Source organism: Crotalus tigris, unplaced genomic scaffold (assembly GCF_016545835.1).
Source record: "Crotalus tigris isolate CLP2741 ecotype Arizona unplaced genomic scaffold, ASM1654583v1 scf7180000017994.786943, whole genome shotgun sequence".
Classification (NCBI taxonomy): Eukaryota; Metazoa; Chordata; class Lepidosauria; order Squamata; family Viperidae; genus Crotalus; species Crotalus tigris.
In genome coordinates, this window is record NW_024096761.1 from 378,042 (window position 1) to 405,516 (window position 27,475).

At 36.1% G+C, this 27,475-nt stretch overlaps 1 protein-coding gene across 5 annotated transcripts in view; it reads right to left on the reverse strand.

The window, feature by feature from the left end:
* Positions 1-27,475, reverse strand: part of LRBA (LPS responsive beige-like anchor protein) — a 369,611-nt gene that overhangs the window by 314,075 nt on the left and 28,061 nt on the right. For all 5 annotated transcript variants that reach the window (XM_039346412.1, XM_039346410.1, XM_039346414.1 and 2 more), the window contains exons 3-16: positions 22,718-22,949; positions 22,487-22,587; positions 19,640-19,735; positions 17,986-18,107; positions 17,688-17,814; positions 13,818-13,937; positions 12,020-12,166; positions 9,597-9,794; positions 9,002-9,135; positions 6,504-6,612; positions 6,262-6,414; positions 4,901-5,069; positions 2,633-2,712; positions 237-299 (exon numbers count right to left, since the gene is read on the reverse strand). In XM_039346412.1, the coding sequence (XP_039202346.1) occupies positions 237-299; positions 2,633-2,712; positions 4,901-5,069; positions 6,262-6,414; positions 6,504-6,612; positions 9,002-9,135; positions 9,597-9,794; positions 12,020-12,166; positions 13,818-13,937; positions 17,688-17,814; positions 17,986-18,107; positions 19,640-19,735; positions 22,487-22,587; positions 22,718-22,949 (1,851 nt within the window). The remainder of the gene's footprint in view (positions 1-236; positions 300-2,632; positions 2,713-4,900; positions 5,070-6,261; positions 6,415-6,503; positions 6,613-9,001; positions 9,136-9,596; positions 9,795-12,019; positions 12,167-13,817; positions 13,938-17,687; positions 17,815-17,985; positions 18,108-19,639; positions 19,736-22,486; positions 22,588-22,717; positions 22,950-27,475) is intronic.

The following is a 27,475-nucleotide window of genomic DNA, read 5'->3' on the forward strand; positions in this document are numbered from 1 at the left end:
TTCACCATTTGTTCTTTTCTCTTTCACCCCTTGATATTGAAGTTTGATGAAATGAATGGGAAAAAAACCCTACAGAATCCTGATACACAACTGAACTTCAAGATGAGGGTTCTTAAATCATTTTTTTTAGTTTCAATCAATTTTATGCATGTTTTTCTTACTTCTGTGTTATTGGATGGTAGGAGGGAATATTTTATTCAAAAGCTTCTTGGAAGCAAGTTGCCAACTTAGTTTACCTCATGAATGGTAAGAAGATAATTCAGAATGCCCTGGAGTTCATCTTCTTTCACTCCATAGTCCTTAAAAGATAAAATGAAGAGAAATATAATTCAAGTAATGCATTTAAAAGCAGAAGAGAAAGGTTGCTCTCTAACATAAATACTAGTGAAATATTTTGGATTCATTAATAATGACTTGAGTATTAGTTTTAGTCAGTATTAGTTTCCATACAGGTCCCTATGACTATGTGTACCATGAATGGATTCTGTACATCCCCATATATTGATCCTTCAGATCAGGGGTCCCCAACCCCTGGTCCGTGGATTGGCACCAGTCCACGGCATGGCAGAAACCAGGCCGTGCAAACAAGCAAAGTTCCATCTGTGGGATGCAAGCAGCACATGAAACCATACCCCCTCCAGTCCACAGAAAAACCTATCTCCATGGAACCAGTCCCTGGTGCCCAAAAGGTTGGGGGCCGCTGCTTTAGATCTTGTACTCTTGGCCTTCATTAATTTAAAGGGAGCCTATATGAATTACAATATAGCTTATTCAATAAATGAGGACTGTGGCTCACTAAAAGAGCTTATGTTTGCCTGAAGGAGTTCTCAAGTATAGTCTTTGGTGCTTTCAATTAACTTGGAATAGCCATTGCCTAGAACCCCACAGAGTCACTGCTAATTATTAAATCAGATAGACAAATTGTATTTTTGAATATAAAACTAGCTTTAAACATTCCCATTATTGTTTTCATCTATTTAAAGTGGTCTTCCGACTAATTTGCTAAAAACATCAAATAGAATCAATTGTTAGAAGCAAAATATCTTGCATTTTGATTAAAAAGACATAAAGTACACCATCCAGAGTCACTTTTTGATGAGATGGGTGGCTATATAAATTTGACAAATAAATAGATAAATGAATGTCTACATATTTACATACAAGTCCCAAACTATAATCAAAGAAAGCAGTTTTTCAGTCTTCCGGGATATACAATTGATACCAGAAGATAAAATATTTTAACTATATATGGTGTAATCATATACTTGGCTTGCCTTAGAGCAGGGGTCTTCAAACTTTTATGACTTGTGGACTTCAACTCCCAGAATTCCTTAGCCAGGTACCACTGGCTGAAGAATTCTGGGAGTTGAAGTCCACAAGTCATAAAAGGGCCAAGTTTGAAGACCCTTGCCTTAGAGTCATAAATAAGAAGAAATACCGAATGTGCTATTCAATAAGGCTTCACGCATTCTTAAAGGAAAATCAAATATCAATTCCAATCTCTAAAAATATTTTTTAAACATTTGTCCTATAAAGCTGCTGCCTTTTTTTCAGCTGGAGAAAGTCTAAACCCCCTTCAGTTATTTTCACTAATCTTTGGGGAACTTTGTTAACTTTTTTCAGTCAGGCAATATAACAAGGACAGCAATGAAGAAGGGACAGAAAACAAAAGGAAGAAATAGGACAAAATGAATGGCTTCCCATGGGCACAGTTTCTGTATGTACACATCAGTTTGATTACAATACTGGATTCACAGCATGGTTAACCCTCTTTTTTATACTTCATCTCTCTTCATTTCAAGAAAGAAATCTTCACTTTAAAAAGATATTGATAAGATTGAGCGAGTCCAGAGATGGGCAAAAAATATGGTGCAAGGTTTGAGGAACAAAAAATATCAGGAAAGATTAGAAGAACTGATTATGTACAGCCTGGAGGACAGAAGGGGAAGGACATGACTAAAACCTTTAAATATATTATGGGTGTGAATAAGATTCTAGAAGGCAGTATTTTCCAATATTAAGCAAAAATCAAAAACAAGGGGCATAACCCCAGACTGACAGGAGGGAAGTTCAAAAGTAAATTAAAAAGTATTAAACCACAGAACGAGTAGTGGAAGCTTGGAACCAACTTCCAACAGAAGTAGTAGGTCAACCATCAGTAACTGAATTTAAACATGCTTGAGATAAACACATATCCATCATCTGACAAAAATTTTTAAAAAATAAAAGAAATACAATTAAAAAATTAAAAAACTCAAAGGGCAGACTCGATGGGTCACTGGGTCTTTTTCAGTTTCCTATCTTACAGAGAAAGCAATTGTTAATTGAAGAAAAAAGCAGCTCTAGCGGGATATGGAGATTTAAAGGGCTGCACCTTCTTCCTCACCTTAATTATTCAGAGTCTGCACTTCCTACAGCAAATGTTCAGTCATCAGAAATAGAAGGTACATTCTAAAGCAGGAAGGGCCCCCCCCCCACTACAATCCATTTGAATTGGAATGATGGTTCCTAGAAGTTGAATTCCCTTCCCTTAGCATGCCATCTTAACAATTCTAGAAAACAATAAGTAGGGCAAACAGCTCTGTAAGAAAATAAAACTGAATAACATAGTCTCAATTTGAAGATTTCTTACCTTTGTCACCAACTGCTTAATAAACATCAGTAAACAGGCTCGCAGAGAAAGAATTTCTTTCTGATTAGGCCGAGGTCCATCTTAATATGAAAGATACATTATATTACATCATATATTTAAACAGTCTATGATTATTACAATGCAATTACAGTAACTCCTAATTGTTTGTGCTGCATATTAAAGAAAACTTTATTATTTTGAGCACATGAATATTTCAATCATTATGGATTTGCTTTAATCAAGTTAATACCTTAACAAAACTCAAATCAAATGTCTAAGCTAGAATATTTTCATCCAGCTTAAGCAGTAGATTGCTTCAATCCTTTTCAGTGGAAACCTGTGTGTCAAAAATGTGAAATATGTCTATATTTCTTAAGGAAAAACTATTCTGACCTCTTTCTAGAAACAGATCCTAGTGTCCTCATCTGACTTAAACCAGGCTCATCCCCTCTTTCTTTTTTACATCATCAATGCCAGAGAACTGTCTTCCCTGCTGACCAGTATTTTTCTTCTGAATACTACAGCCACCTCCAGTCTCTTGGTCAAATCTCAAACAGGCAATATCCTTGGGTAGCCTCCGCCATGTATCTTTACTTACAGAAGTCATACTAAGTGATGGTTTGTTCTAATCATGCAATACAAGTTTTGCATGCACCCAAGGAACAATATTTTTATTTATCTGTTTTATTTGTATCCCACCTTATTTTTACAAATAACTCAAGACAATGAACCTATCCAACACACCTTCCTTCTTCTAATTTCCTAATAATAACGACCCTGCAAGGTGGATTGGTGTAAGGGAGCTGATGTTGTGCTAAGTCACAAATAATATCTATGCAATTTACAGTGCTTAAGTTTGCAAAACCTCCTAAGCCAAAACCCAACTAAATATATTATATGTTAGGGTAAAAAGTGATTACAGGTAAGAGTTAGTAAGAGATCCTAAAGGATTACAAAGACATCATAACAATATCAAAAGGACTATGAAAAGAGATTCCAATATCTTTTCATAGTCCATAACAATATCAAAAGGACTATGAAAAGCAGTATTCCAATATCTCAGGGGCTGCCATAAAGAAGAAGGAATCAAGTTATTTTCCAAAGCACCGGAAGGCAGGAGAAGCAACGGGTGGAAACTAATCAAGGAGAGAAGCAACCTAGAACTAAGGAGAAACTTCCTGACAGTGAGAACAATTAATCAGTGGAACAGCCTGCCTCCAGAAACAGTAAATGCTCCAACACTGGAAGTTTTTAAGAAGAGACTGGACAGCCATTTGTCCGAAATGGTGTAGGGTTTCCTGCCTGAGCAGGGGGTTGGACTAGATGACCTTCAAGGTCCCTTCCAACTTTACTACTATTATTATTATTATTATAATAAGATAATATTCGTATTTATTTTTAACAGGGCTCCCCCTCCCCACCTGTTTGATTCTTTCAAGTCAATGTTAACTCCTGGCAACTGCCTAGACTAATCCCTTCAGTTTACTTGGCAAATATTTTTGAAGTGGTTTGCCATTGCCTATTTACTAAGGTTTAAAGTGAGTGACTGGTTCACCCAGCTGACTTCATGCCTAAGGTGGAGTAGAACTCCCCTAACTATTACACCACACTGGCTCTCTTTAGGAAATATACATCCTGCAAATTCTTGTTACTGTAATATTTTAATATGTATTTCCAGATGGGGGAGGGGCTGAAATTAAATAAACATTTTTAAAACTACTTTCTACATTTGTACAATTTATTACCTTGGCCTGTTTACTTTTTACTAGGGATATACAAAACATTTTCCCATGAAAAAAATGCTTCCCGAAAGACCGGATATTCAATTTTTCTCATTGACTATTTTGACTGTTTTTTCCCTATTCTGACTGTTCTGGGGATAAAGCTTTCCACAAATAAATCGACCTCATTCTGGAAAATGTTGAAACCATCTCCACAATAACCAAAAAAGCATGGTCCAGAAGGAAAGCTTGACATTTAGATACTTCTTGAAACATTTTAGTATTCAAGAAGCATGTTTTGCATATATTTAGCTATAATATTCTGGTCAACAAAAACCATGGAGACAGACAGACAGACAGACACACACACATTATTTAACAAATGTAATATGACACTAGAATTTTAAAAAAAATAAAGACCACTCAGTATCACAAACATTATACTTAAATTCTATAAATATTAGGATATTATATTGTTTCAACATCTAATTTATTCGAAGTTCCAAATGTTGTGTTATTGTTATAAACCAAGAAAATAAATACATACCTAAACCTTTGGGAGTAATTCCACTACGGTCTTGAGGATTAACTACCCAATAGTAATACTTCAAGGTATGCATTGCCAATAGAACTGTACCAACTCGTCTAATTGCATTATATATATTTGCTATGCCAATGAACTCAGTAGACAAGTAAGTGTACAACATCAATTGAACCTGTATCATCCAATTTAAAAACAAAACAAAACAAAGGAGAGTAAGATTGCATACACAGGGGAAATTAAATAAAAGCAAGGAAATTAGCACTCCCAAAGGTATAATTATACATTTATTTATCTGGAATTAATACGAATAAATGTGACTTATAACATTTGCAAAGATTTTCAGAAGTTTGATATTATGGTATATAATTGTATTATAGACTTATGTACAAAACAGAAAAAATGTGGTTTTCAGTTCAAAACAAAGCAACCCACCAAAGCTCATTCTCTGATCTTCTTTCCATGGAATAAAATCTGAAACAGTTCAAAAGTTCTACTTCATTGGAGTAAAACTCAGAATATTCCAAGCCATATGAAAAAGTAAAAACTTGAAATAAAGTTTACTTTTCTTTTTCACGTATCACATGAAGGGGAGGATAGTCCACATTAGCTTGCTTCAACAAGCCAACTGGCAAAATTCTTAATGAAAGGGACAACTTCTTAAAAAAAATAAGACCATCAAAATGTTCAATTTAGTAGTAATAAATTACTACCAAAAATTACTTACCTGAAACAAAAGACTCAGACCAACGTGTTTTTGTTTAAGCATGAAACATCTGTAACAGTTGCTCTGTATTCAAAACACTTTCACAAGTGAAACATGTTTCACTAATTTGTATCCATTAATTCACTTTTTTCCCCTTCTGCACAATTGTGTCTGATTCTTGGAAACTGCCTGACAACTGCCTGCAGTTCTCCTGGCAAGGTTTTTCAATAATGGTTTGCCATTGCCTCCTTCCTAGGGCTGAGAGGAAGTAAATGACCCAAGATCACTTGGGCTTTGTGCTCAAGGCAAGACTAGAACTTCCAGTCTCTTGGTTTCTGATGCCATAACCCAGGGGTAGGCAACCGTGGCTCTTTTATGACTCGTGGACTTCAATTCCCAGAATTCCTGAGCCAGCTGTGCTGGCTCAGGAATTCTGGGAATTGAAGTCCAGAAGTCATAAAAGAGCCGAGGTTGCCTACCCCTGCCTTAACCACTACCCCAAACTGGGCCTTTTAGTTCATATTATTTTTCTCCAAAATACTGTATTTCTTTAAACACAGGAAAGGGGAAATACATCTAAATTCTTGAATCCATATATCACATTAGTACTAAAAAAAATCAAGTCTTTTTACGCTCTGTTCACAAATGGAATGCATCCTACCTTGGTTGGAGTATGAATCCATATTACAGGATTAAGTAGAATATGATCACAGAGCTGCTTCAGCAAGGGGGCTCCATTATGCAAATTGCTCAAATATTTAGCAAAGGCAAGGCAAAGGTCTAAGACAGTTCTGTTAATGTGTGCTTTGGAAGACTGTAGAAGGAAAAAGATAGTCAAGTAATGATGAACATGGCCAAAATATCAAAAAATGCAGAAAGAAAAAACCATTTAATTTTCTTTACCTTTTCAAGACTGTATCCTATTACAAGGAAGCCCTTACAAGAAAGCATTTGTTCTTGCATAGCGACTGAGTTCTTCAGCAATTCCATAATGAAAGCCAGTAAAATAGAACTGAAAAACATATTGCATTGATGCAGCATATTAAAAAGTAGCATATTTAGGGTTCAGAGTAGGATTGCACGTTTTTGATTGATTGATTCTGGTTCATTTTTCTCAATTCAGCAGATTACATTATTTCTATGTTTCAAATAAAATTACTGCAGTTGCACAATTTACCACATCTTTGCCAAGTAACCACTATCACCCTATAACAATCCCAAAGAGTGATGACTAGAAAGAATAATCATGGGTGTTTCTCCTTGAAGAAATATTCAATACTAGTGGGAAGCTTCATTACATCAATTCACACAGTACACAATCCAGTCTGTAATGTACCTATATTAAGACAAACTGTGGTTGGCACAAAAAGAAAGCTAGAGTTAGACTTAAAAAATGGAACTTTTTATTTTTTTGACTTATAATGGAAAAGTCTAAAATCTTACTAAACAGGCTAAGGAGATTTTAAAAGATATTAATTGATTTAATATTTAGGACTTAGATTTATAAGGGAAATGAAAATTAGCCATTAGAATATAGTTTTGAATTATAATATGGAAGTTGGATTGAGATAATAAAGGATACTTTATTAGTAAGTGATGAGGTTCCAGGATGAGAAATAGAATATATTTGTGAAATAAAGTAAGAATGTATTTAAGTAAACAATAAGTGTATTTTAGATATGACAATTATTTTGTAATGAAATAAGGGAAATTTGGGTTACCTGAAATCTGAATATTATGGATATTAAAGGCTAAATTGGAACACTGTTATTGAAATTGGGTAAAATTTAAAAACAGGACATGGATATGTATAAGTTAAAATATATTGATAAATCTCTTAACCAATTGAGTTATAACTAGCAATGTATTAATTTGAATGTGATATAATAATCAAGGGTAATAGAGAGGGAATTTTTGATGATGTAATCTGAGATATGTACGAAAGAGCTTGTTACTGGACTACTGATTGCCCAATCACCACGCTGCTTCCTAAATACTTGGATGTAAAACTGGAAAATTAATAAAACTTGTTGTTTTTTAAAAAAGATACTGTGGGTTCTGAGAGTCAGAGGGTGAGCCATGTTTAAAACACACTCGACTGCAAAGCAAGTCTAGAGGACCAGAATACATAGAGTGCAAATTAGAACTGAGATCTGTCATGAAATATAGTTCATTTTCCAGTATTAGGGCTTTAAACTATATGGAATTAAAGGCATGTAAATTAGAAAAATAATACATGCAAATAGTGTTTTTAAACAACTCTTTAGCCTGACAGCTGAGCAATTTAGAAGGTTATGACTATCCTTCTTGTACAAAATTTAATCAAGAAATAATACCATAGAAAGGGAAGGAACCAAATACAAAACTAGGTACAATTGGCTAATTAAAATATTGGGGTAGGTAAAAGATTGTGCTTTGGTACCAACATTTTCGATTACTTTATACAAACAAGTAGTTTAATAAAAACAATCGGCCATATGAAGAAAAGAAATGTCAGTTATTTCTAATATAGCATTTTCATTTAGATGGTAAAATACTATGACATCTGGATCAAAATCAAACATTATAGATTTGATTTATATTTATAGTGTTATTGTAGCCAAAGCAAATAATTTAAATTGCTGCATAATTTACTGAGGAAAAAATAGGTGTTCTAGTCCAGAATATGATTCATTAAAATGTTACCTGTACAATGACCAAAAGTATCAATTGCTTTTGAAAGCCATTGCATTTAATTCCTAAAAACATTTCTAAGGCAATTGTTGCAGAACAATTAACATTGCCTGGAAGCACACCCATTGTTCTGGACAATCCTATACCAGTTTGTGCATATAAGACATTTTTCACTGATCAAGTACTGGGTCAGGAAGATAAACTCTCCTTGGGCAGAACCAGCAGCCCTGTAAAAAATAACCCTGTACACCTTTTGATAGAAAGGAATTCATCCCTGAGGAATTTTTCATATCTCCCCCTGCCTGACTCCATAAATTACATAGCTACTGAATGATGTACACATTTGTGTAGAAGACTTAGTGTCAATAATCTGACTTCATCTCAAGGTCTTCTCTGCACAACAGATTTAACATGATCTAACCTTGAAAATATAAATAATGTTCTCCAAGCTGCAATATAATTGCATTACTTGGGGATAATCCTCCCCCCCCCAAAAAAAGCTAAACCTGCTCTCATGTATTTTCACCTCAGATACATTTATATGTGTGTGCATGCATTTTGTTTTCAACTTACTCTACCAACACAAACATTTCCCAAATTAATGCAATTGCTACGCAGTTGTCACTAAGAAACCATAAAAATTCTTTACTATTGGAATGTAATATTTTCTCTAAAATTCAGACTACCCAAAATGAAAGGCAATTTGAAGTGAGAATAAAGATTCTTACCAAAGAGTTGTGTCAGGCTGATCCAAGGAATATTGCCTATAGTCCAACTGTGCAAACAGAGGAAATAATACCTGCACTCCTCCAATAGAATGCATTGCACTTTGGATAGAATGGGTTATGACTGCTTTCACATCCTACAATGTCAAATTTGAACACATTAAATGTGGATATTTTTTTTCTATTATTACTTTTAGGCTTCAGTATACCAAAAGAGTTTCAGTAAGACCTTTGCGTTATTTACATTATAGTGCCCTGTTAAGGTCATACACATTATGAGAGAGCACAATCATGTTTTATACAGGAAATCTAAATAAAATCCAATCTAAATCTAAATAAAAGCCTTTAAAATAATGATGAGAGCAGAACTTCTTAAAGCAACGGATACATTTAGCTTGAAGAAAATACATGGGCCTGAGAGCTTATGATTGCACTTCACTAATCAGTCACATCTGGTCTGAAAACAGGCTATGTGTTGAAAGGTTCAAGCCATAAACCTTAAATCTTTTGAAGAACACACTAAAAGATCAAAACACACCCAAGGGGGAAAAAATCAAATATATCTCCCTATGAACCGAAGTCAGACACACGAAAATACCTGTAGCATGAGGGCATGTGGTGAATGTACAAAGATAGAAGGATTGTCCTTGGGTGATGATTCTAGGCAGAGCTGTGCATCTGTAGCCCTTGGGTTGTATGTAAAGGAAATAGCATTAGACAGTTTCCCATCATATAATAATTGTTTATGATGATCAGCTAGGAACAGATCACTTTCTCCTTTGAACTTAAAAGCTCCCTAAAATGAAAGATTAAAAGAAAGATAATACTTAACCAGAATGCAACTGGAATGCAAAGTTTCACAAGCAAGTGTTCAGGATGATTCAACTATATAGTACATATCTGAGATGCAGTAATGAGTAAAAAGAGCAATGAACAATATTTTTGAAATATTGTTTTATATTTATATCTTAGCAATGTTTATTTGTCAAAAGAAGAATAAGGATAGGAGAAAATCTATTTGAATACTATTTATTGGTAAAATTGAAGAACAAAACAATTTTGTGTTTGTAGCAGTACTTCAAATGTTCAGAAGTACAGGTAGCTTTGACTTATGACCATTCTTTCAGATACCATTCAAAATTACAATGGCATAAATGAAAGGACATACGACCCCTGCCTGAAATTGCAGCCACTGCAGCATCCCTGAAGTCACGTGAACAAAATTCAGGTACGTGGCAATCTGCCTGGCCTTACATCAACCTCAGGGATGCTGCAGCAGGATTCCCCACCTATCTTTTCCCTCATCAAACTCTGCTAGTCCCCACAGGTCTTAGGTCTGCATCCTATCCTGCTAGGTCCCACACCTTCCTCCCCACCCCGTCATGGCTTGGTCCGCTTCATTGTATCTGCTTCCAAAATGGTGCTCCCTTCTGTGATGGCACCAAGCAGACTCCATGTAGGAAGGCTGTGTGGCAGAGTTGCTGCTTCTAGAGGGAAATCAATAGAAAAAGTAAGTGGACCAAGAAATGATGGAGGGAAGGGAGGAAGGTATGGGATCCAGTAGGGTGTGAAGCAGGATTAAGACTAGTGGGGACTCAGTGGTGCAGAAAATGGAGCATGTGCTATCTCAGGGGGTGGGGCAGGCTCTGGAAAGCCCAGGGCAGGCCACATGTGAGCTAGGGATGTGAAGCAATGTGGGTCTGTGCCTGTGCTAGGCCTCCCAGGGCTTCCCTCACCTGAGGCAACTGCTGCTCCAGTTTAACGACCACAATAGGGAGAGCAGGAATTGATGTCATTAAGTAAGGTGTTCACATGGGCACCTTACTTAATGATGCTAATGATTTACAACCATAATAGTCATGTTCAATAATGGTTGTACGTTGAGGACTATCTATATATGGAATACAGAGATTTGCATTTAAAATTAAACTATCTGACATTATAGAAATGAACCATAACTGTCATGCCTCCATTGGAGCCTGAACCTGCTGAGGAAAATGAGCTGGAATGGGTCCCTATGGAGGTCGAGGGAGAGGTGTCTGTGGCTTCAGAGGAATGTGGGGAAGAGCAGGCCATGGCAGGCCAGGGTCTTTCAGGATTGAGACAGGATGAACATGAGAGACAGAACTCAGGCGATGAGCAAGGGCCACTCCCTCCTGATCCTAGAACACGGAGAGTGGAGAGAAAAAGGGAACAACACACAGGCAGGCTCAACTACTCAGAAGGAGAGAGCCCCACCCCTCTCCACAAGGCACACCTGGAGACTGAGACTTAAGGAGACGCTGTGGGGAGGGGCATTTGTCGGGAAGAAACGCTAATTTCTTGGAGTTTTGTGTGTTGTTGCTGATCTTGGAAACAACTCTCTGATCTCTTGTTCAGTGTTGTGATTTCTGCTTGGAAACCCTGAAACTCTGACCATTGGACTGGCTGACAAACCTGATTTGTGTTCAAAGACCTCGGATTGTGTTTTGGCTTCTCTTCTGAAACTGCTCAGGCAAGCTTGTGTTTCCACAGACTCGTTAGGTTTTGGATGTATGTTTCATTCTTTATTATCTACGTGGCCTTGAGTAAATTACTCTTCTAACTTAACTGTATGTGAAACTACTTGCGCCAGAGGCTGCTGAAGGTATGTGTGTCTTACTTTGTTCTGGGGCTTGCCAGAAACATGGAAGCATTTGGGAAAATTTGGAGCAATTAAAGGGCGGTTTGAATTACCAGCTGACTGAATTGCCTCTGTGCTGTGCCCTGGGTCATCACACATAACCAGGCTTGAGCAACGCTGTGCTTAGATTTAGTTCAACAAGCGGAGGTACAAGAGGATCAAATGCCTGGTTTTTGAGTTTACAAGCAGTTTAAATTAGTAATATTTTACTATTATATTATGTATAAAGTAAATCGAAATCAGAATATTTAAAAATTCACTCATCATTTAACAGGGATACTACTATCTTTTTAAAATTAATCCAGTATAAAATTAAAGTTTTGTCAGCTCCAGCAAAATTCTGTTAGGACTATACATACTTTGTATCCCAGACCAAGTTGATAAATCGCAAAGATCTGGGCAGCATTGAGAGCTTCACTGAAAAGATAAACAGCTGTCATCTGGCCACAAAATACTCGATTGGCATCTGCTGTTTCTGAAGAGCCCAGGAAACATTTGTCAAATGTCTAAGAAAGTAAATAAAAGCATCTAGTCAATGTTAGTTTAATTCATTTTTGAAAATGAAGACTATATACATGATAAAATATTTTCCATTCTTTTTTTCTTTTTCTTGTTGTATTTGTATTTGGGGTGAATGAAGTAGCTCAGTCATTGGAGTTGTGGATGTAGCTACCTTAAAATCAATTTTAGTGAAGTCAGAATTTCATTCGTTATTCTTTTTTAGGGATAAGTTTTTTTCTTATTTATGATATTTTCTTAGATAGCATTTTATTCCAGCTTGTATGATGGTGACTGTGATGTTTTTGTTGTATGGATTGTTTTTACATTGATCAGATTAGAGATATGAGTAGTATATACAGTAATGAAATAAATAAATCAACAATAGCAATAAATAAAATAGAAACATCACATAAATTATTTCTTATCCACATTTATTTACTTAGTTGGTAAGACTATTTTCACATAAATATTCATTCATTTCATTCTTTCATTCATTCATTCATTGTCCAAGTGTCACAGATTGGCCAAAGATATAGAACTTTTATCCTATATTTAATCTATAAATGTTGCTAAAGATATAAAAAAGAAAAGTTCAATTACAATTGAAGCAATGCATATGCCAAACTAAGGAAATAAATGTGAAAAAGAAATAATTCATGTATTTTTTCTACCTATTGCTTTTATTAATTTATTTATTTCAGGGCAATATATGCTTCTCACATTACTACTCTGATCAATGTAAAAATAGGCCATACAACAAAAACATTATAGTCACCACCGTACCATCTGGAACAAAAGGCTATCTAAAAATTTCTTATTTATATATTACAGGTGATGTGGTGGTGATTATAATGTTTTTGCTCTATGGACTATTTTTATGTTTATATAAAAAACAATGGTATTCCTGTTACTAAAGTAAAATTGTTTTTATAGCATTAAAAGTAAGACTACAATATTCAAAGCATTGAGATGACCTTTGAGAAAGTTTGCCACTAAAAATGACTGCCTTCTGAGCCATGAGGTCCCTCATTTCTAGCAGGATTGACTTGAATTCTTTAAGAAAATGTAGTGTTACATTTGTTGTAACAGGTTCATCATAAGCACCATTCTGAACTGGGCTCTGAAGCCTTTAATGACCAGCACAATTACTGAAAAATAAGACCCCCTTTTTTCCAAAGATGCCAGCCACAATTGCCAATAATATATCAGGAAATCTCTTATCTAAACCAAGGTCAATTAACCTACAGGCCAATAATATTTATTATTTGTTAGATTTGCATCCCATCTTTTAATAGCAGCTGAAAGGGATATTCATATTACTTCACACTAACAACCCTGTAAAATTGTGACAAACCTACTTATATTTATAAATAAAAAAATATCTATGTCAACATTCAAGATCTGTGCTTCAGATTATTAGATAGATAATCTTTATTGTCATTTTTTACTGTGGGCACAGTGACATACATTAAAAATGAAATTTTGTTGCCTGCTCTCAAAAGTGTACACATATATAACACTGTTGTTGAAGTGCTAGAGCAAAAAATAAGAGAATAGTAAATTTACATTTTTTCTTTTCAACTTTAACATAAGCAACATGGGACAGAAATGACATACAATATTTCCTGTACAGAACTGATATAATGAAATACTTACATCACTGGCATTGACAAACCATGTTATCTCTCCATATGATGCTAGTTCTCCATTCACGTAACATCTGAGTTCACTGTTCTTCCAACGATTATAGATATGAACAATAGTAACCATGTACCACTATATAAGAAATGTAGATGTATTATACAAAGTGTAAAAATAGAGTTTTTAATATTTTGAAAATTATGTACATCTGAAAAGCAGAAATGTTTTTTCTGTTAAATTGTTAACTTGTAGGCAATACAAATTGAACAGACACATCAAAATAAGCCTGCTACCAGAAATAATTTATTCTGAATAATATTTCTAATCTGGCTGAAATAAAGTGTTTCCTTCAATGAAAATATTCTCTATAGAAGACTTAGTATAACAAAATAATGATATAAATGTGTAAGAAGGAAACTATTTCCTCTTGTAAAATTGGAAAGAATAAAGGTCTAGAACGTCAGGTGAAAATTAGTCAGTCTGCACATAGTGGAAGAAAATGTATTGTTGCTGTATCATTGTTTCACTTACAGTTACCCATTTAATAGCATTATTCTTTAAGTAACAATTTACTTAATTTTTGCTATTGAGATTTTTTTTGCATTGTTTTTGCTTTGTTTTTTTAATCTGTGTCTGCCTCTACGGGTAGTCCTCAACTTACGACCACAATTGAGCTCAAAATTTCTGTTGCTGAGACATTTGTTAGGTAAGTTTTGCCCATTTTACAACCTTTCTTACCACAGTTGTTAAGTGAATCACTGCAGCTGTTAATTTAGCAACATGGTTGTTAAGTGAATTTGGCTTCCCCATTGACTTGCTTGTCAGAAGGCTGCAAAAGGGGATCATGTAACCCCATCATAAATATACCAAGCATTTGAATTTTGGTCACATGACCACGAGGATTCTGCAACAGTCGTAAGTATGAAAAGTGGTCATAAGTCACCTTTTTCAGTCCTGTGGTAATTTTGAACGGTCACTAAATGAACTGTTGTAAGTCAAGGATTTCATCTGATCTATCTGGCTACAACAAAGAAAGTGGATAAATTCCTCATGTGATCTTTAAATAACCAGTTATTACAGAATTAGACATCCTAAAATGGCATGATTTACACCAGGGCTTTTTAACCAGTGGGGCGGGTATCACCTGTGGTACATTGGCACCTGGCAGGTGGTATGCGACCATCCTAGAAAAGCAATAGCGGAGGAGGGGAATGAGCTGAACCGGTGATAGCACCACACAAGCCTGAGCAAGAGATGGCTGGAGCTGCAGGGCTCTCAGGGCTCAGCGGAAGTGCCAGGATCAGTGCTGCTTTCCAGCTGATTGGTGCTTCTTTGGGGCTGTCAGGGCTCAGTGGAAGCGCCAGGTCAGCGCCAGGCTCCAGCTGGAGCTCAGCGCTGATCCCAGTGCTTCTACTGAGGGCATAAGATGCACCAATCAGCTGGAAAGCAGCACTGATCCTGACGCTTCTGCTAAGCCCAGAAAAAGCACCAATCAGCTGGAATGTTGCAGCATCTCCAGGGTCTTGTGATCTATATTCAGATGCTTGGCAACTGATTCATATTTATGACAGTCACAGTGTCCCAGGGTCCTGTGTAGTGACCAAAACCTGCTGCAACCACCCAGCAGACGGGGGGAATTAAAACCAAACACCCCCCCACCCCACCCCCGCTGCCAATCCTCAACAGAAATGCTCACAACAATGAAAACCTTGGACAGGAGGAAGAGCGTCGTCGGGCGCTGTCTTGCTCAGCTGTGGCTTGTGGGGCACTTTTTTCAGTGCCATTGTAACTTTGAACAGTCACTAAGCAAACTGTTGTAAGTCGAGGACTACCTGTACTTTATCACTTTTTTCCTTTTTTTTTTTTTTTTTTTTTGGTCATCAAGTTTTTGACACCTTGCTAGGCGACTGGTGGTACTTGGATGCTGCCATATCCAAAAAGTGGTACAATGGGTGAAAAGGTTGAAAAGCCTTGATTTACACATACAAATTCAATATTTACTGAAAGTGATACACACTAAAGTCTTTCATCTCTATTCAATTTTAGAGAAAGTTGTTCCTTTTAAATTATTATAAAATTTTATATTAGAATTTTCTTTGTATCTCTCTAAAATGCAGATTATGAAAATAAACATCAACCTAATATCGCTAAAGCCAATGATCATTAATTTTCAAAAGCAAAAATATTTGTTATACATTTTATTAGTTGTAGATTAAACATACTGTGGAACAAAGTTTACACCAAACAGAATATGGAAAGTGAGAGCTCTTCCTTCACATATAAGTCCAGCTGTAATAGATTGGAAAAAAACAGAGTTTTCTCCTTGTCTGGTATTTTGGAAAGAATCCAAACTTCTGGAAGATATAAATTATTTCCTGTACAGTGGATTCATAACTGTTCTAAAAGAAACAGGAATCTCTGTGTGTTCTCCATCTACTTACTAGCTGATAAATAGAATGATAAATTGAATTCAGGCAGAAGCAGAAGCCATGTTGCTGATAGTTGGGACTACTGAATAGTTGAAAAGCTTTTGGTGCTGAGTATGGAATGTGTTAGAGAAGGAACTGTTTTACTTGAGCCTAGAGCAGTGATGGCAAACCTTTTAGAGACCGAGTGCCCAAACTGCAACCCAAAACCCACTTATTTATCGCCGGGTGCCAGGTGGGTATGGCCCACTGGATGGGCGTGGCTGTGGCAGTCATGGCAGAATGGGTGGGTGTGGCCACGGTAGGTGTGGTCACCTCAATGTTCCTCGTGGGCAGGGACTCCTGTGGGGGCCGGACAGGGTTGGGGGAGATTCAGGGGGTCTCTAGTGGGTGGGACAGTGGCAGGAGGCTCATCCTGCAGGGTGAAGGGAGGCGAGGCAGGGCAGGAGTGCCACTGTCGCAGGACAAGGCAATGCAGAGGTCAGGGCGGCTGCTGCCTGACACCATCGGTCCCTGCACACAGAGGCCAGCGAGTGCATGGGGGCCAACGGTGTCTGTCAGCAGCCACAGCCTGCTGGCCCCTCAACTGGCGCACTCTAGGACTCCGCAGCCCGCTGCCAGCAGTTCAGAGAAGCCACCTCTGAGCTCAATGGCTGGCCAACAGCTGAGGAGGCGATGCAATGGGTTGTGCCCAGGAAAAGGAGTGCATGCGAGGCCAGGAGGGATGGGATGGGGGGGAGGCAAACCAGCCATGCTGGGATGGATCTGGTCATGTGGGACCTCAGTGAGTTAGTGGGCGGCTGCTTGAAGAGTGATGGCTGCCATCTCCAGGACATGGTGCATGTGCCCACAGAGAGGGCTCTGAGTGCTGCCTCTGGCATCCGTACCATAGGTTCGCCACCACTGGTCTAGAGCATGCAGGTCAAATAAATAAAGCACAATTCACAGTGTCCAATGAAAATGGAAAAGAACTGAATCATCATGGAACTGATAAAAAGTAAAAAAAAATAGCTAAAGCAAAAAATTACTTACTAGTCAAAGAAAAACAATCTACAATTTGAGATAAAAGATGAAGTTTACTTCTAAATGAGTAACCATCTGGAATCTCTAAGAATGATAGAAACCAACCTCTTCATTAGGAGGCAGTAGATTAGGAAAATATTGTGTAAAGAAATTATGAATGTGAAAGCTGTTTAGAGAGCAGAAAAAGGAGCAAACAATAAAAGAAATAAAAGCAGAAACTGAGGTGGACTCAGTCCACAAAACTAAAAGGAAGACCAAAAACACTGTAAATTAGGCTTATAGAAAGTTACCTGGGATGTAGATTAAATGAGGTATAAGAATATGATTGATACTTTATGTTACTTAAATTTAAGTGCTACCTGAGAAAGAATAAACCTATACCTACTGGGCTGTCTGCCAGTGGCTGGATCATCCAAAAGAAACTCATGACACGTACCTTTTGTGGCTTGAAATCAAATTTCACACAGTGCTGGAAACCTTTTCCTTTTGATTTAATTGATGTCACAACCAAACAGCCTCCCACAAAATGAGCAGAATAACCAAGCCCTTTACTTGTTCTAAAACTGAAACAAATAAAATTATTACACTTATATTTATTTACATGTATTGATGAAAGTCAATTTTACAAACCGATATATAACAACACCAGTAAATATATCAGGATATATTTATATACATATTTATAATAAAATATATAGTAAATATATAAATATATAAGATGCATATATACATACCAATATAAGTAAGGCTTATCTTTGTCTACATTAATATTATTTACAGGATCCATTCTTAACCAAGTATGAAAGGTAAATCCATTCTGGTATGGCCACTTTGCTATAGGAGGTAAGGCAATAGCCTAAAAAAAGCAATGAATTATCATAAATAAAATGTTTTTTTAAACAAACTTTAAAATATGTTTTAATAAATATCCTTATTTTCATTTCAACCTTTGCTGTATGCAAAGGCAATATTTCAACCTTTTATGTATGCAAAATCAATATTTTCCTTTGCTTTTTTGATATTTTAATATAAATAAATGTGAAATCATTTCAGGTATAAGGTCAGAAAGGATACCAGTGATTTATATCAGTACAATGATAGAAATATTGACTGTTCACAATTGAATCACATGAGACACTTCCAGGAAGGTGAATGGATGGATGCTCTGCATTTTGTAGAGGATATTGCAGCCAAAATATAAGATCCAGACTGCTGATAATTGTCTCTGCAGTAAAGAGAGATCTTGAGATCGCCCTCATGTATTTTGCATAGCTGCTGGCATTCAGCTTTTTGTTTCTTTGGTTAGTGGACAACAGAAACTGAGGTATTCGCAGCTACTTGCAATCAGCTGGGAATCATAAATTCCATCATCATCTAAGCTGTTAATATACCTTCTTTAAGGAGTCAAATTTTGACCTAACCTAACTTTTGTAATCATGCTGGAATTTAATTTAATTTTTATTACCTCTTAAAGAATGAAAACCCTTCAGAAGTGCAAACTTTGTATTTGCTATGCGATTCCCTCTTTCATCCTTTTACAAAGAAAGGATTTGTATTTCCAGTTTTGAAAGTTTTTATTTTTTTCTAATATGCAGCTAAAAGATGACTGTATATTGTCTTTTGGAAAGTTTTTAAATGTGAAGAATTTGGAGGAATTTGATTTAAAGAAAGATGTGGAAGTTAACTAAAAATACCCTCTCATGTGGGAAAGAATTTCTGTGTTTATAAGTTGCTGATAAGAAGCTTTGAACGTTAGCTACCAGATGGCTATGTTAAAGGAAATTTATGATTTGTGGACTCAAGAACAGTGGAGTACTTAACCCTATACTGCAATCAAAAAGTGCTGAAGAGAATCAAGTCTTTGAATAAAATAGAAAAGGTATTATTGAGGATCCTAAAATTGTAGCTTACAAGAAAGAGATAGAAATATTGGATTTACAAATGGACCTGGAGGACTACTTAAAAAAAAACACAAATGCATAAATAAGATATAAGAAATGATGTAAATTATTATACTGCTTGACTATTTATTCAGGCAAACCACTTGCTTCAAACCATGATATCAAAATCTGTGACAACTCCTTTTCATTTATTTTAAGCTGGGTTTATTAATTTAATACATAACTCTTTAAATAGTATGCATAGATTTGCTTGTACTCAACTGTTATAAAGCTTATTAAATGTTCTCTGCATGTATATAGATCCCAGTTTCCAAAACTGGCATAAAAAACCTTTTGAATTACTTTTCTTTTAGCTATTATTTATTTGAAAAAGTAATTATTTGAATTACTTTTCTTTTAGCTATTATTTAAGACTTCAGAAAAGACCAAGTACCTTACAAAAAACAAAGATTTTTTAAAAATAAACATGATAGATAAAATTACTTACTGCAGCACTTTTTCCTGGGAAATTGAAGAAGGCATCAGGCCCATATTTATGGGGCATATATTTTAATACAGACAGTAGCTTTCCAGCATACAGAGGCTATTCAAAAATCAATTTTTAGTACAATGTATAATAACAATAATAATAACAATAATAGCAACAATAATAATAACAATAATAATATCATCATTTGAATATCCTGATTTTGCAAAAATCCATCTTACTTGGAATTGCCTATATACTCAGACATTAATTTAATAACTCTTAGGTCCTTGGTTAGGACTTGAACTGTTAAGTTTTTACTAGTCCCAGACTGTGAATCAAATTGAAGATTAAAATTTTAATAATAATACAAAATCCAATAAAAAATATTCTATTTTTATACCTCTACTAATTTTAGAAGTTTCTCCAAAGCTCTTGGGCCAGAAAATCAGGATATAAATAATAGTTTGTATATAATAATGATTATACATCAGAATATTGTTATTAAGAATGTAAGACCACATCTATTCTATCAAAACTGTTTGTGCTGCTGCAGCCCAAGGATATTTTAAGTCTGGGATAGCAGCTAAAAATTAAGATTTCCACAAAGGCAGGTGGGAAGACATGTAGTATGAGATGGAGCAGACCGCCCTCCCAGAAAGACGATTGATCTTCTAAGAACCAATCCTTGTTTCTAGCATTCTGCCATTATCTGGGATCCAGCTTCCAGGTCTTTGAAGGCTCCATGCTCTGGTTGCTACTACTTAATGCCAAATTCACCACCATCAGGTTCATAGGTTGGCATTATCTGGTTCACCACCCACCATCAAGGTTCATAAATTAGCATCATATGTGAATCTAGCAACCAGAGGCATTGTTCTACAGATAACTCAGTATGATGCTTTACAATTGAGGCTGTGTGCAAGGCACAAGTAGAAATTGCTGGGGTTATACAATTTCCTTAATATCCCCTTAATATCAAACTTATACTATAGACAGTAAAACCATCATCAATATTTCTCCATCCGTACTGCATGTAAAAATTGTCTGTCTTGCTTAAAATTATCCAAAGGAAAAACATCTGCTGACTACTGTACTGTGAAGAGTTTTCAAGTTATCTGGAGGATAAAAATCACTTGTAACTGCTCAAAGATGAATGTTGGCTAGAAGTGAGATGACTGAGGTGGCATCTTCAAAGATTATCTAGCAGGAATTTGAGCCTTTATTTCTAAGGAGATGGACAGGGTTCTTTGTAATGTCAGCCCAGGCTTTTGTGGGTTGGAATTCTCCCTTTCCTGGTTGGTGAAAACCTCCAGGAAAGAAATATGAGATCAGGGCAATAATAATGCTTCCTTGAAAGAGGACAAAGAGATTTATCTAAAATACGTTTATCTTAAGGCCATTGTTAGACTTTGCAATACTAAACAACTATTAACCCAGTCTCCAACTTACCCTTCTAAAGAATGATGTTAGTCTGGAGAGTCCCTGGAAGGACCCTGGAGGAAACTATTTCAATCCTGGGTGTGGTACTGAAAGCACAATTATCACTCTTGTGGATAACCTGTGGTGAGACTAGCAAAATGGGATGATCTTGCTTGACCTTTCAGTGGCCTTTGAATACATTGATCATGGTATTTTACTGACCTGTCTATGAGGATTGGGAGAGGGAAGCACTGTTTTGTAGTTTTTTTCCTCCTTCCTTAAAGTTATATTTTAATAAATAATAATAATAAGGAGAAGAAGTCATATTCTAGGATTCTCCGTTATGGGGCGTTAACAGAATTGTACACTATACATTCTCTTCTATTTAATAGCTATATGAAGCCACTGAATGGGATTATCTGCCAGCACAGATTCAGGTATCATCAATTTGTCCTTACATGATACCCAGCTGTATATCTCTACCCTGTGCCAAAATAGATGGAAGGCTTATACTGGTGTCAGGAACTTGTTAATGCCAACAAGGTGAAAAAGTTATGGGCTCAGTAGCCATCTGATAGCAGGGACATTTGTGGCTCTGAATAGGGCTGTGCTGTTACATGTAGAATGGGTTTGTAACTTAGATGTCCCCCTGCGATTGCAATTATTGCTTAAAGAACAAGACATCTGGAGCAAGAAAGTCTTTTACACATCTTCAAGCCCCTAGTTTTGAGCTTTCTTGGACAGAGGCTCCTGCTCATAATTACTCAAGCTTCTGTCACATTTGTTTGGATTCATACAATGTGCTGTACATAGGACTACCCTTGAAGAGCATCCAGAACTTCAATTGGGCTAGAATATAGTATCTTATATAGAGATGGGAATTTCTATGTTTCACTATGTAATACATCTACTTACTTCCAAGTGGAATTTAAGGTATAGTTTATCACCTTTAAAGCCCCGCATGGCTTAAAACCTGGTTATCTACAGGATCTGCTCTTTCCAGCTCCCACTTAAGACAGGTCATATGCAGGGACAAGCTTCACAGTGTGTGCTGCTCTTCTTCTGAACAGCACGTTTCCCAAAATTGGGGTGGTTCCCATGAGGAAACCATTAAAACCTGACTCTTCTGATGCGCCTTGGAATAGAGCAGGGACAAAGGAGACCTTCCTCCTAGGTATTTGTATGCTTTTTCTCAGGGCATTGTTACTTTGATTTTGTTTGAGTTTCGATTATTTTTATTTGAATGGTGGGTTCTGCTTTGGATCTTGTTGGACACAATGACATATAAACAAAAATTAAAATCACTACCTGACTCCCATAGTTTCTACCTATTAACCATAAAAATGTATTCAGTGCTATTACTCATAAAGTTATTTTATGATATGAAAAGTTAAGGATATCAATTTAAATAAAAACTACTTTTTACTAATGCAGATTTCTACATACCCATTTCCCTTTGTCTCCTTGAAGTTTGCTAAAGTATAGCTTTAATTCCCGAACTGTCACACTGTAGCTTGCTAATATGCCAAGCATATCAACTAAAAGATCTGTGGAAAATTAAACAAAGGTTATTAGATGTAGGTTAATATTTATTTTTTTCAGACATGTGTGAAAAAGGGTTCCATACTAGTTCATTGGAAATTTCTTCCAATTCTAGGACCATTTAAGAAGTCATACCTGCAATCATGTTGTCAGCTTTATCAATCCTCTGAAGCACATGCTCAATAAGACCTACTTCTGTGCAAATCTGCAGATTTCGTATACTTTTTTTCAGGATAGCTGTAAACATGCTCCATATCTCTGCTTGGCAAGTGACATCACACTTATCCAACAAGTCCAACATGCATGTAATACCTTCTCCTTCTTGTATAATAAAATTCATTTCCAGATCAAAATGACCACCTACAAGCTGAAATTTTTTAAAAAGGAACATTAGTACTTATTTTCAGAATTATCTCTTTAAAATGAATAATTTTCAGGGTTAGCATTTTTCCTTGCAACAGATATTAATAGACATTAATAAGCTGTGCAATTAACAAAGAGGTTAATGATATTATTATTAATAATAATAATGATAAAGTTGGAAGGGACCTTGGAGGTCATCTAGTCCAACCCCCAGTTCCTAACAAAATTTGCATAGAACTATTGATTGAATTCCTGTTGTATGTTAGCAATATATGAACTAGTATCAACATATACTTTCAAAGCATATAAATATGTGCAGGTTATGTTTCTTTTTTTTAAATAATATTTTTATTAATTTTCTAACTTTATATTTAGGTATTTAAAAAGCAATGTGGTGGCTGAGTTAATCAATAGTTCAGTAACATACAAAAATCTTTAGTACAAATCTCAAGCTACAACCTCAATTATATATATTGTTTGGAATTTAACTGCCATTTTTTGGAAGGGCTAGTCCATTTGTATTCCTTAAATCAGACATGTCAAACACAAGGCCCGGGGGCCGGATGCGGCCCGTGAAGCCATCCTGGAAACAGTGAGGGAACGGCCCCCGCTACCTTGGCCCTGTCCCAGGCCAGCCAGGAGCCAATGTACAATTTTGTGGTGGCCATCTATGCTGAAATGCATTCAGTCTTAGCTCCACAAGGCCATCCAGAAACAGCGAGGAACCAGCCCCTGCCGCGTTGGCCCTGCCCCCTGGGTGCATGCTGGGGAGGTGTCATCCTTTGTGAGGAATGAAGAAATGCACCATCTCTTGGCGCTTGCCCCGGTCCACCCCCTTCTGCCAGAGACCCTCAGATCTGTCCCACTCTTGCCCAGGCCCCCACAGGCACCCTTGACGCGAACGATGTAGAGTTGGCCATGCCCACCCAGTAGGCCACACCCACTCCATTCACACCCACCCAGTAGTCACATCCACTCTGGCCACACCCACCGGGCCCCCCAAGGGCAACTGCAATGCTGATATGGGCCTCAATGAAATTGAGCTTGATACCCCTGCCTTAAATCATCTCCCTATTATTCCAAATCCCCATAACTGTCCTGGTATGTTTATCTTCCATTAAGTCTGTTCTTCTTGCTCCTCAAATTTCTTCTGATTTATATAGAAAGTCTTTTCCATTTTCAGTGTTGTCAGTCCCTTTTCTGGATATTCTATTGACTATATTTGTTGGTCAATTGAGTCCTCTGTCTTAGTATTTGATTGTTCCACTTCTTCTGTTACCTTCTGCATTGTGAGTTATTTAGTTATGGTCAGAATTTGGGTTTGTATATCTAAGCTGACATCTTGTTCTTTTCTGTAACATCTTATTTCATCACAACTGAAAGGATGGTTTCATGTATTGCTTTCAACATGGAAAGAATCTTTTCCTGATCTTCATCTTCTCTTAATGGTGCATTAAATTGAGGATTTTGAAATCAGACGATGAAAATAATTTTATAGCTGAGTATGGGACCTCTATTTCACGTGTTTGTAGGTAGTCTTTATAGTAAAAATCGTTTGTCAAGTAAGATTTTATAATCCAAGGTATTTCATCATCTCAAATAATGACCAATATTCCTCAGATAAAAAAGTAGGAAAGCAATTCCCTAAAAATCAATAAAGGTTTACATTCATAATTCAAGGAGACCAGCCATGCCACCCAGAAGTTCTCTTTACAGCTGAACATCTCACAGGTGGTGTTTAACAAAGTTAAAAGAGTCTTATCTGTAGTCTGGATTTCAAGCCAAGTCTCCTTTAGGCAATAACAAGTTGTAATACCAAGCTTTGCCACACGATGTCACCGATGCCGCCCAAGGTTTTTTAGTCCAAAATTTTTATAGTCTTTTTTCCAATTTTATTTCTTTTTTATAGATAAAAACAAAAGTCTTTGGTGAAAATAAGAAAACTTTTAGTCCCCAAGTTTCAAAACATAAATCCAATTAGATTAAAGTTATTCTTTTAGTGCTTTAACTCCCCTGGGTAGTCAGTCACCACTATTCTTAGAGGGTGGGATAGAAATTCCCTTTCCTCTCTCCTCATAGGGGGAAAGATACTTTGGGCAGCTTTTACAGGAAGAAAAATACTTAGAAGATAGGATCTCACTCAATTTCATCCGCGTTGCTTTATAAGTGCCTGGTGGTAAGTCTGACTTCGGCTGTCTACAGCCTAGTGACAAGCCATATTGCTATATGTATATAGGTCTCCAGGTTAACTTTTCCAACTATTTCCAGCTGATCCTTAAGTGTAAATTCCACTGAATATGTAGCTCTGTCCCCAAGCATATGAGAAAGGCAAATTGTTCACTTGTGAGAGTACTCTGAATAGCATCAAGCTGTCGCTTATGGGCTTTGAATTTTATAAAAAGAGTATATAATCAGCCAGTACAATGGTAAAAAAAAACAAAGTCCAAATCTACTAGATCTGTCTTCCCAGCTGACAAATAAAAACATACAGTTGTCATTCAAAATTTTGCAACCCAGATTAGAAATCATACCAGTCTCTATCCCTTCATTTACATGTTAAAAATATCCCTTCTATCTTACTACACAATTTAAACTTTTGATAAAAATGGTAGTGAAATTAAAACACAATAATAAGAGTAGCTGCAGCGTGGTATAAGAAAGAATTATGTGACTGAACCAATTATTTGAAACATTCCTTTGCAATTTCTTCTTCTTCTTGATCTCTAAACAAACTAGATATAGTTTATAGGGCAATGTGCTAAGAAACCAAAAACCTATTTGCCCCTCCAAAAAGAAATGTTAGTCCTAACCTGGATATACAGCTTTTGTGATCAATGACAGTGAAGAGATTGGACTATAGCTGCTCTTAAAATAAGGCTACATATTCTGCAACTCTTGAAAAGAAAGTGAATTTAGGTGGCATCATACCTGCACATTTGAAGGGAAAATAACCCTACTTGCCCTCCTTAGTACCTTCATACATGAATGTTCTATTACCTATTTCATGATTTGAACAGACTAAGGATGTGGACTGGCAGAATTTTCACTTAATATCCCCATGTTTTTCTACAAGAAATTGTTAATATTGTTATTCACATCCTGGTCAATGTTACTGAATACAGCCTCCTCAAGCTGATGAGCATGGATTTCATATTTCAGCACACAATGTATACTGCCATTGCCAGGTAGTATGGATGACAGGTTTTCTTATTGGGCCTATATTTAATTCTGTGAATGTCACATAGTGGGTATATGAGTTAGTGGCAGAGATCTATTACTAAACAGAAACTAATCGTAGATGGTTTTCATTTAAAATATAGCAATTCTGCAGTAAGATTTGCTAAACGAGTCTGTTTCCATGCTTTTCCATGAATTCAAGCAGCTTCCATTCATTACTCAAGGTCAGAAGTGTTGGAGAAATATGTAACTTGGAAAACACATTTTTCAGCATTCTCAAAATAAATCAACGATGTCAAACACTTCAAGATTGGAAATATATAATGAATATAGGTGACATTTTAAAACAGAATAGTCAGACAACAGAAATGAATATTTTAATATTTTCTTTTTAAAATTTCTTAATGAAGGAGCAACAGCATATATAATAAACTGCAAATATATTTCTCAAATTTGTGTAATGGCAAGCTATATGCAAATCCGAGAAATATATGCAAACTTCTTAAGTCTAATGGCAAGATGTGTGTTTTATGGCCTGTGAAAGTGCAAATTCCTTAGCAGAGAAGTTTATACCTATAGAGATGGTATAACTATCATTATTTCAGGTTATTTTAACTATAAAATCTAGATAGTTTTCATTACATCTAAAGAGGCCACAATTTCTACTTCGATGCCCCCATAGCAACACCATAAAACAACTTCACCAGAAATGACAATCAAATAATACAGAATTTATGGCTTGAAAATTTCTCTTCACAACTAGATATTAGCAATAATAGCAATTATGAACTTGGTTCAATAGAAAGACCAGATAAATGCAGTTATAATAAACTTCAAAGCAATTTTATTAAAGGAAACGTTTGAATTTATGCTTAGTAATACAACTTTTAGCCAATGCTAAACTCAATACTAAGCATTGCCAAAAAAAATAAATAAATCTGGCCCATTATCTTCTTAGAGTTGCTTGAGTTAATATATTTGATTCTAAAGAACCATCAACTGTCATGCCAGCACCTTATAGGCCATACATTTTGCTCTTAAGTAAAGTGACCTCACCTTCACCTCAATTCTCTACAAGTCATCTTTCACTTTTAGCTACATGTACATAGGCAGTAACCACTCATCCAAGAAGCTGACATATTAGTTTTCCTATCTAATCTGCAAAACACAAATAATTCACTAGCAATTCAAAATAGGACATTCAGGAAATCAGACTTAAGTAATTTTCATTTAAATGTTTTATGAAAGTATTTTTACAAATGGGAATGTTACATGCAATTTTTGGAAAATTTGATATACCGTAGTATTAATATGGCAACACAATATACATACATATAAGCGCACACCTTAACA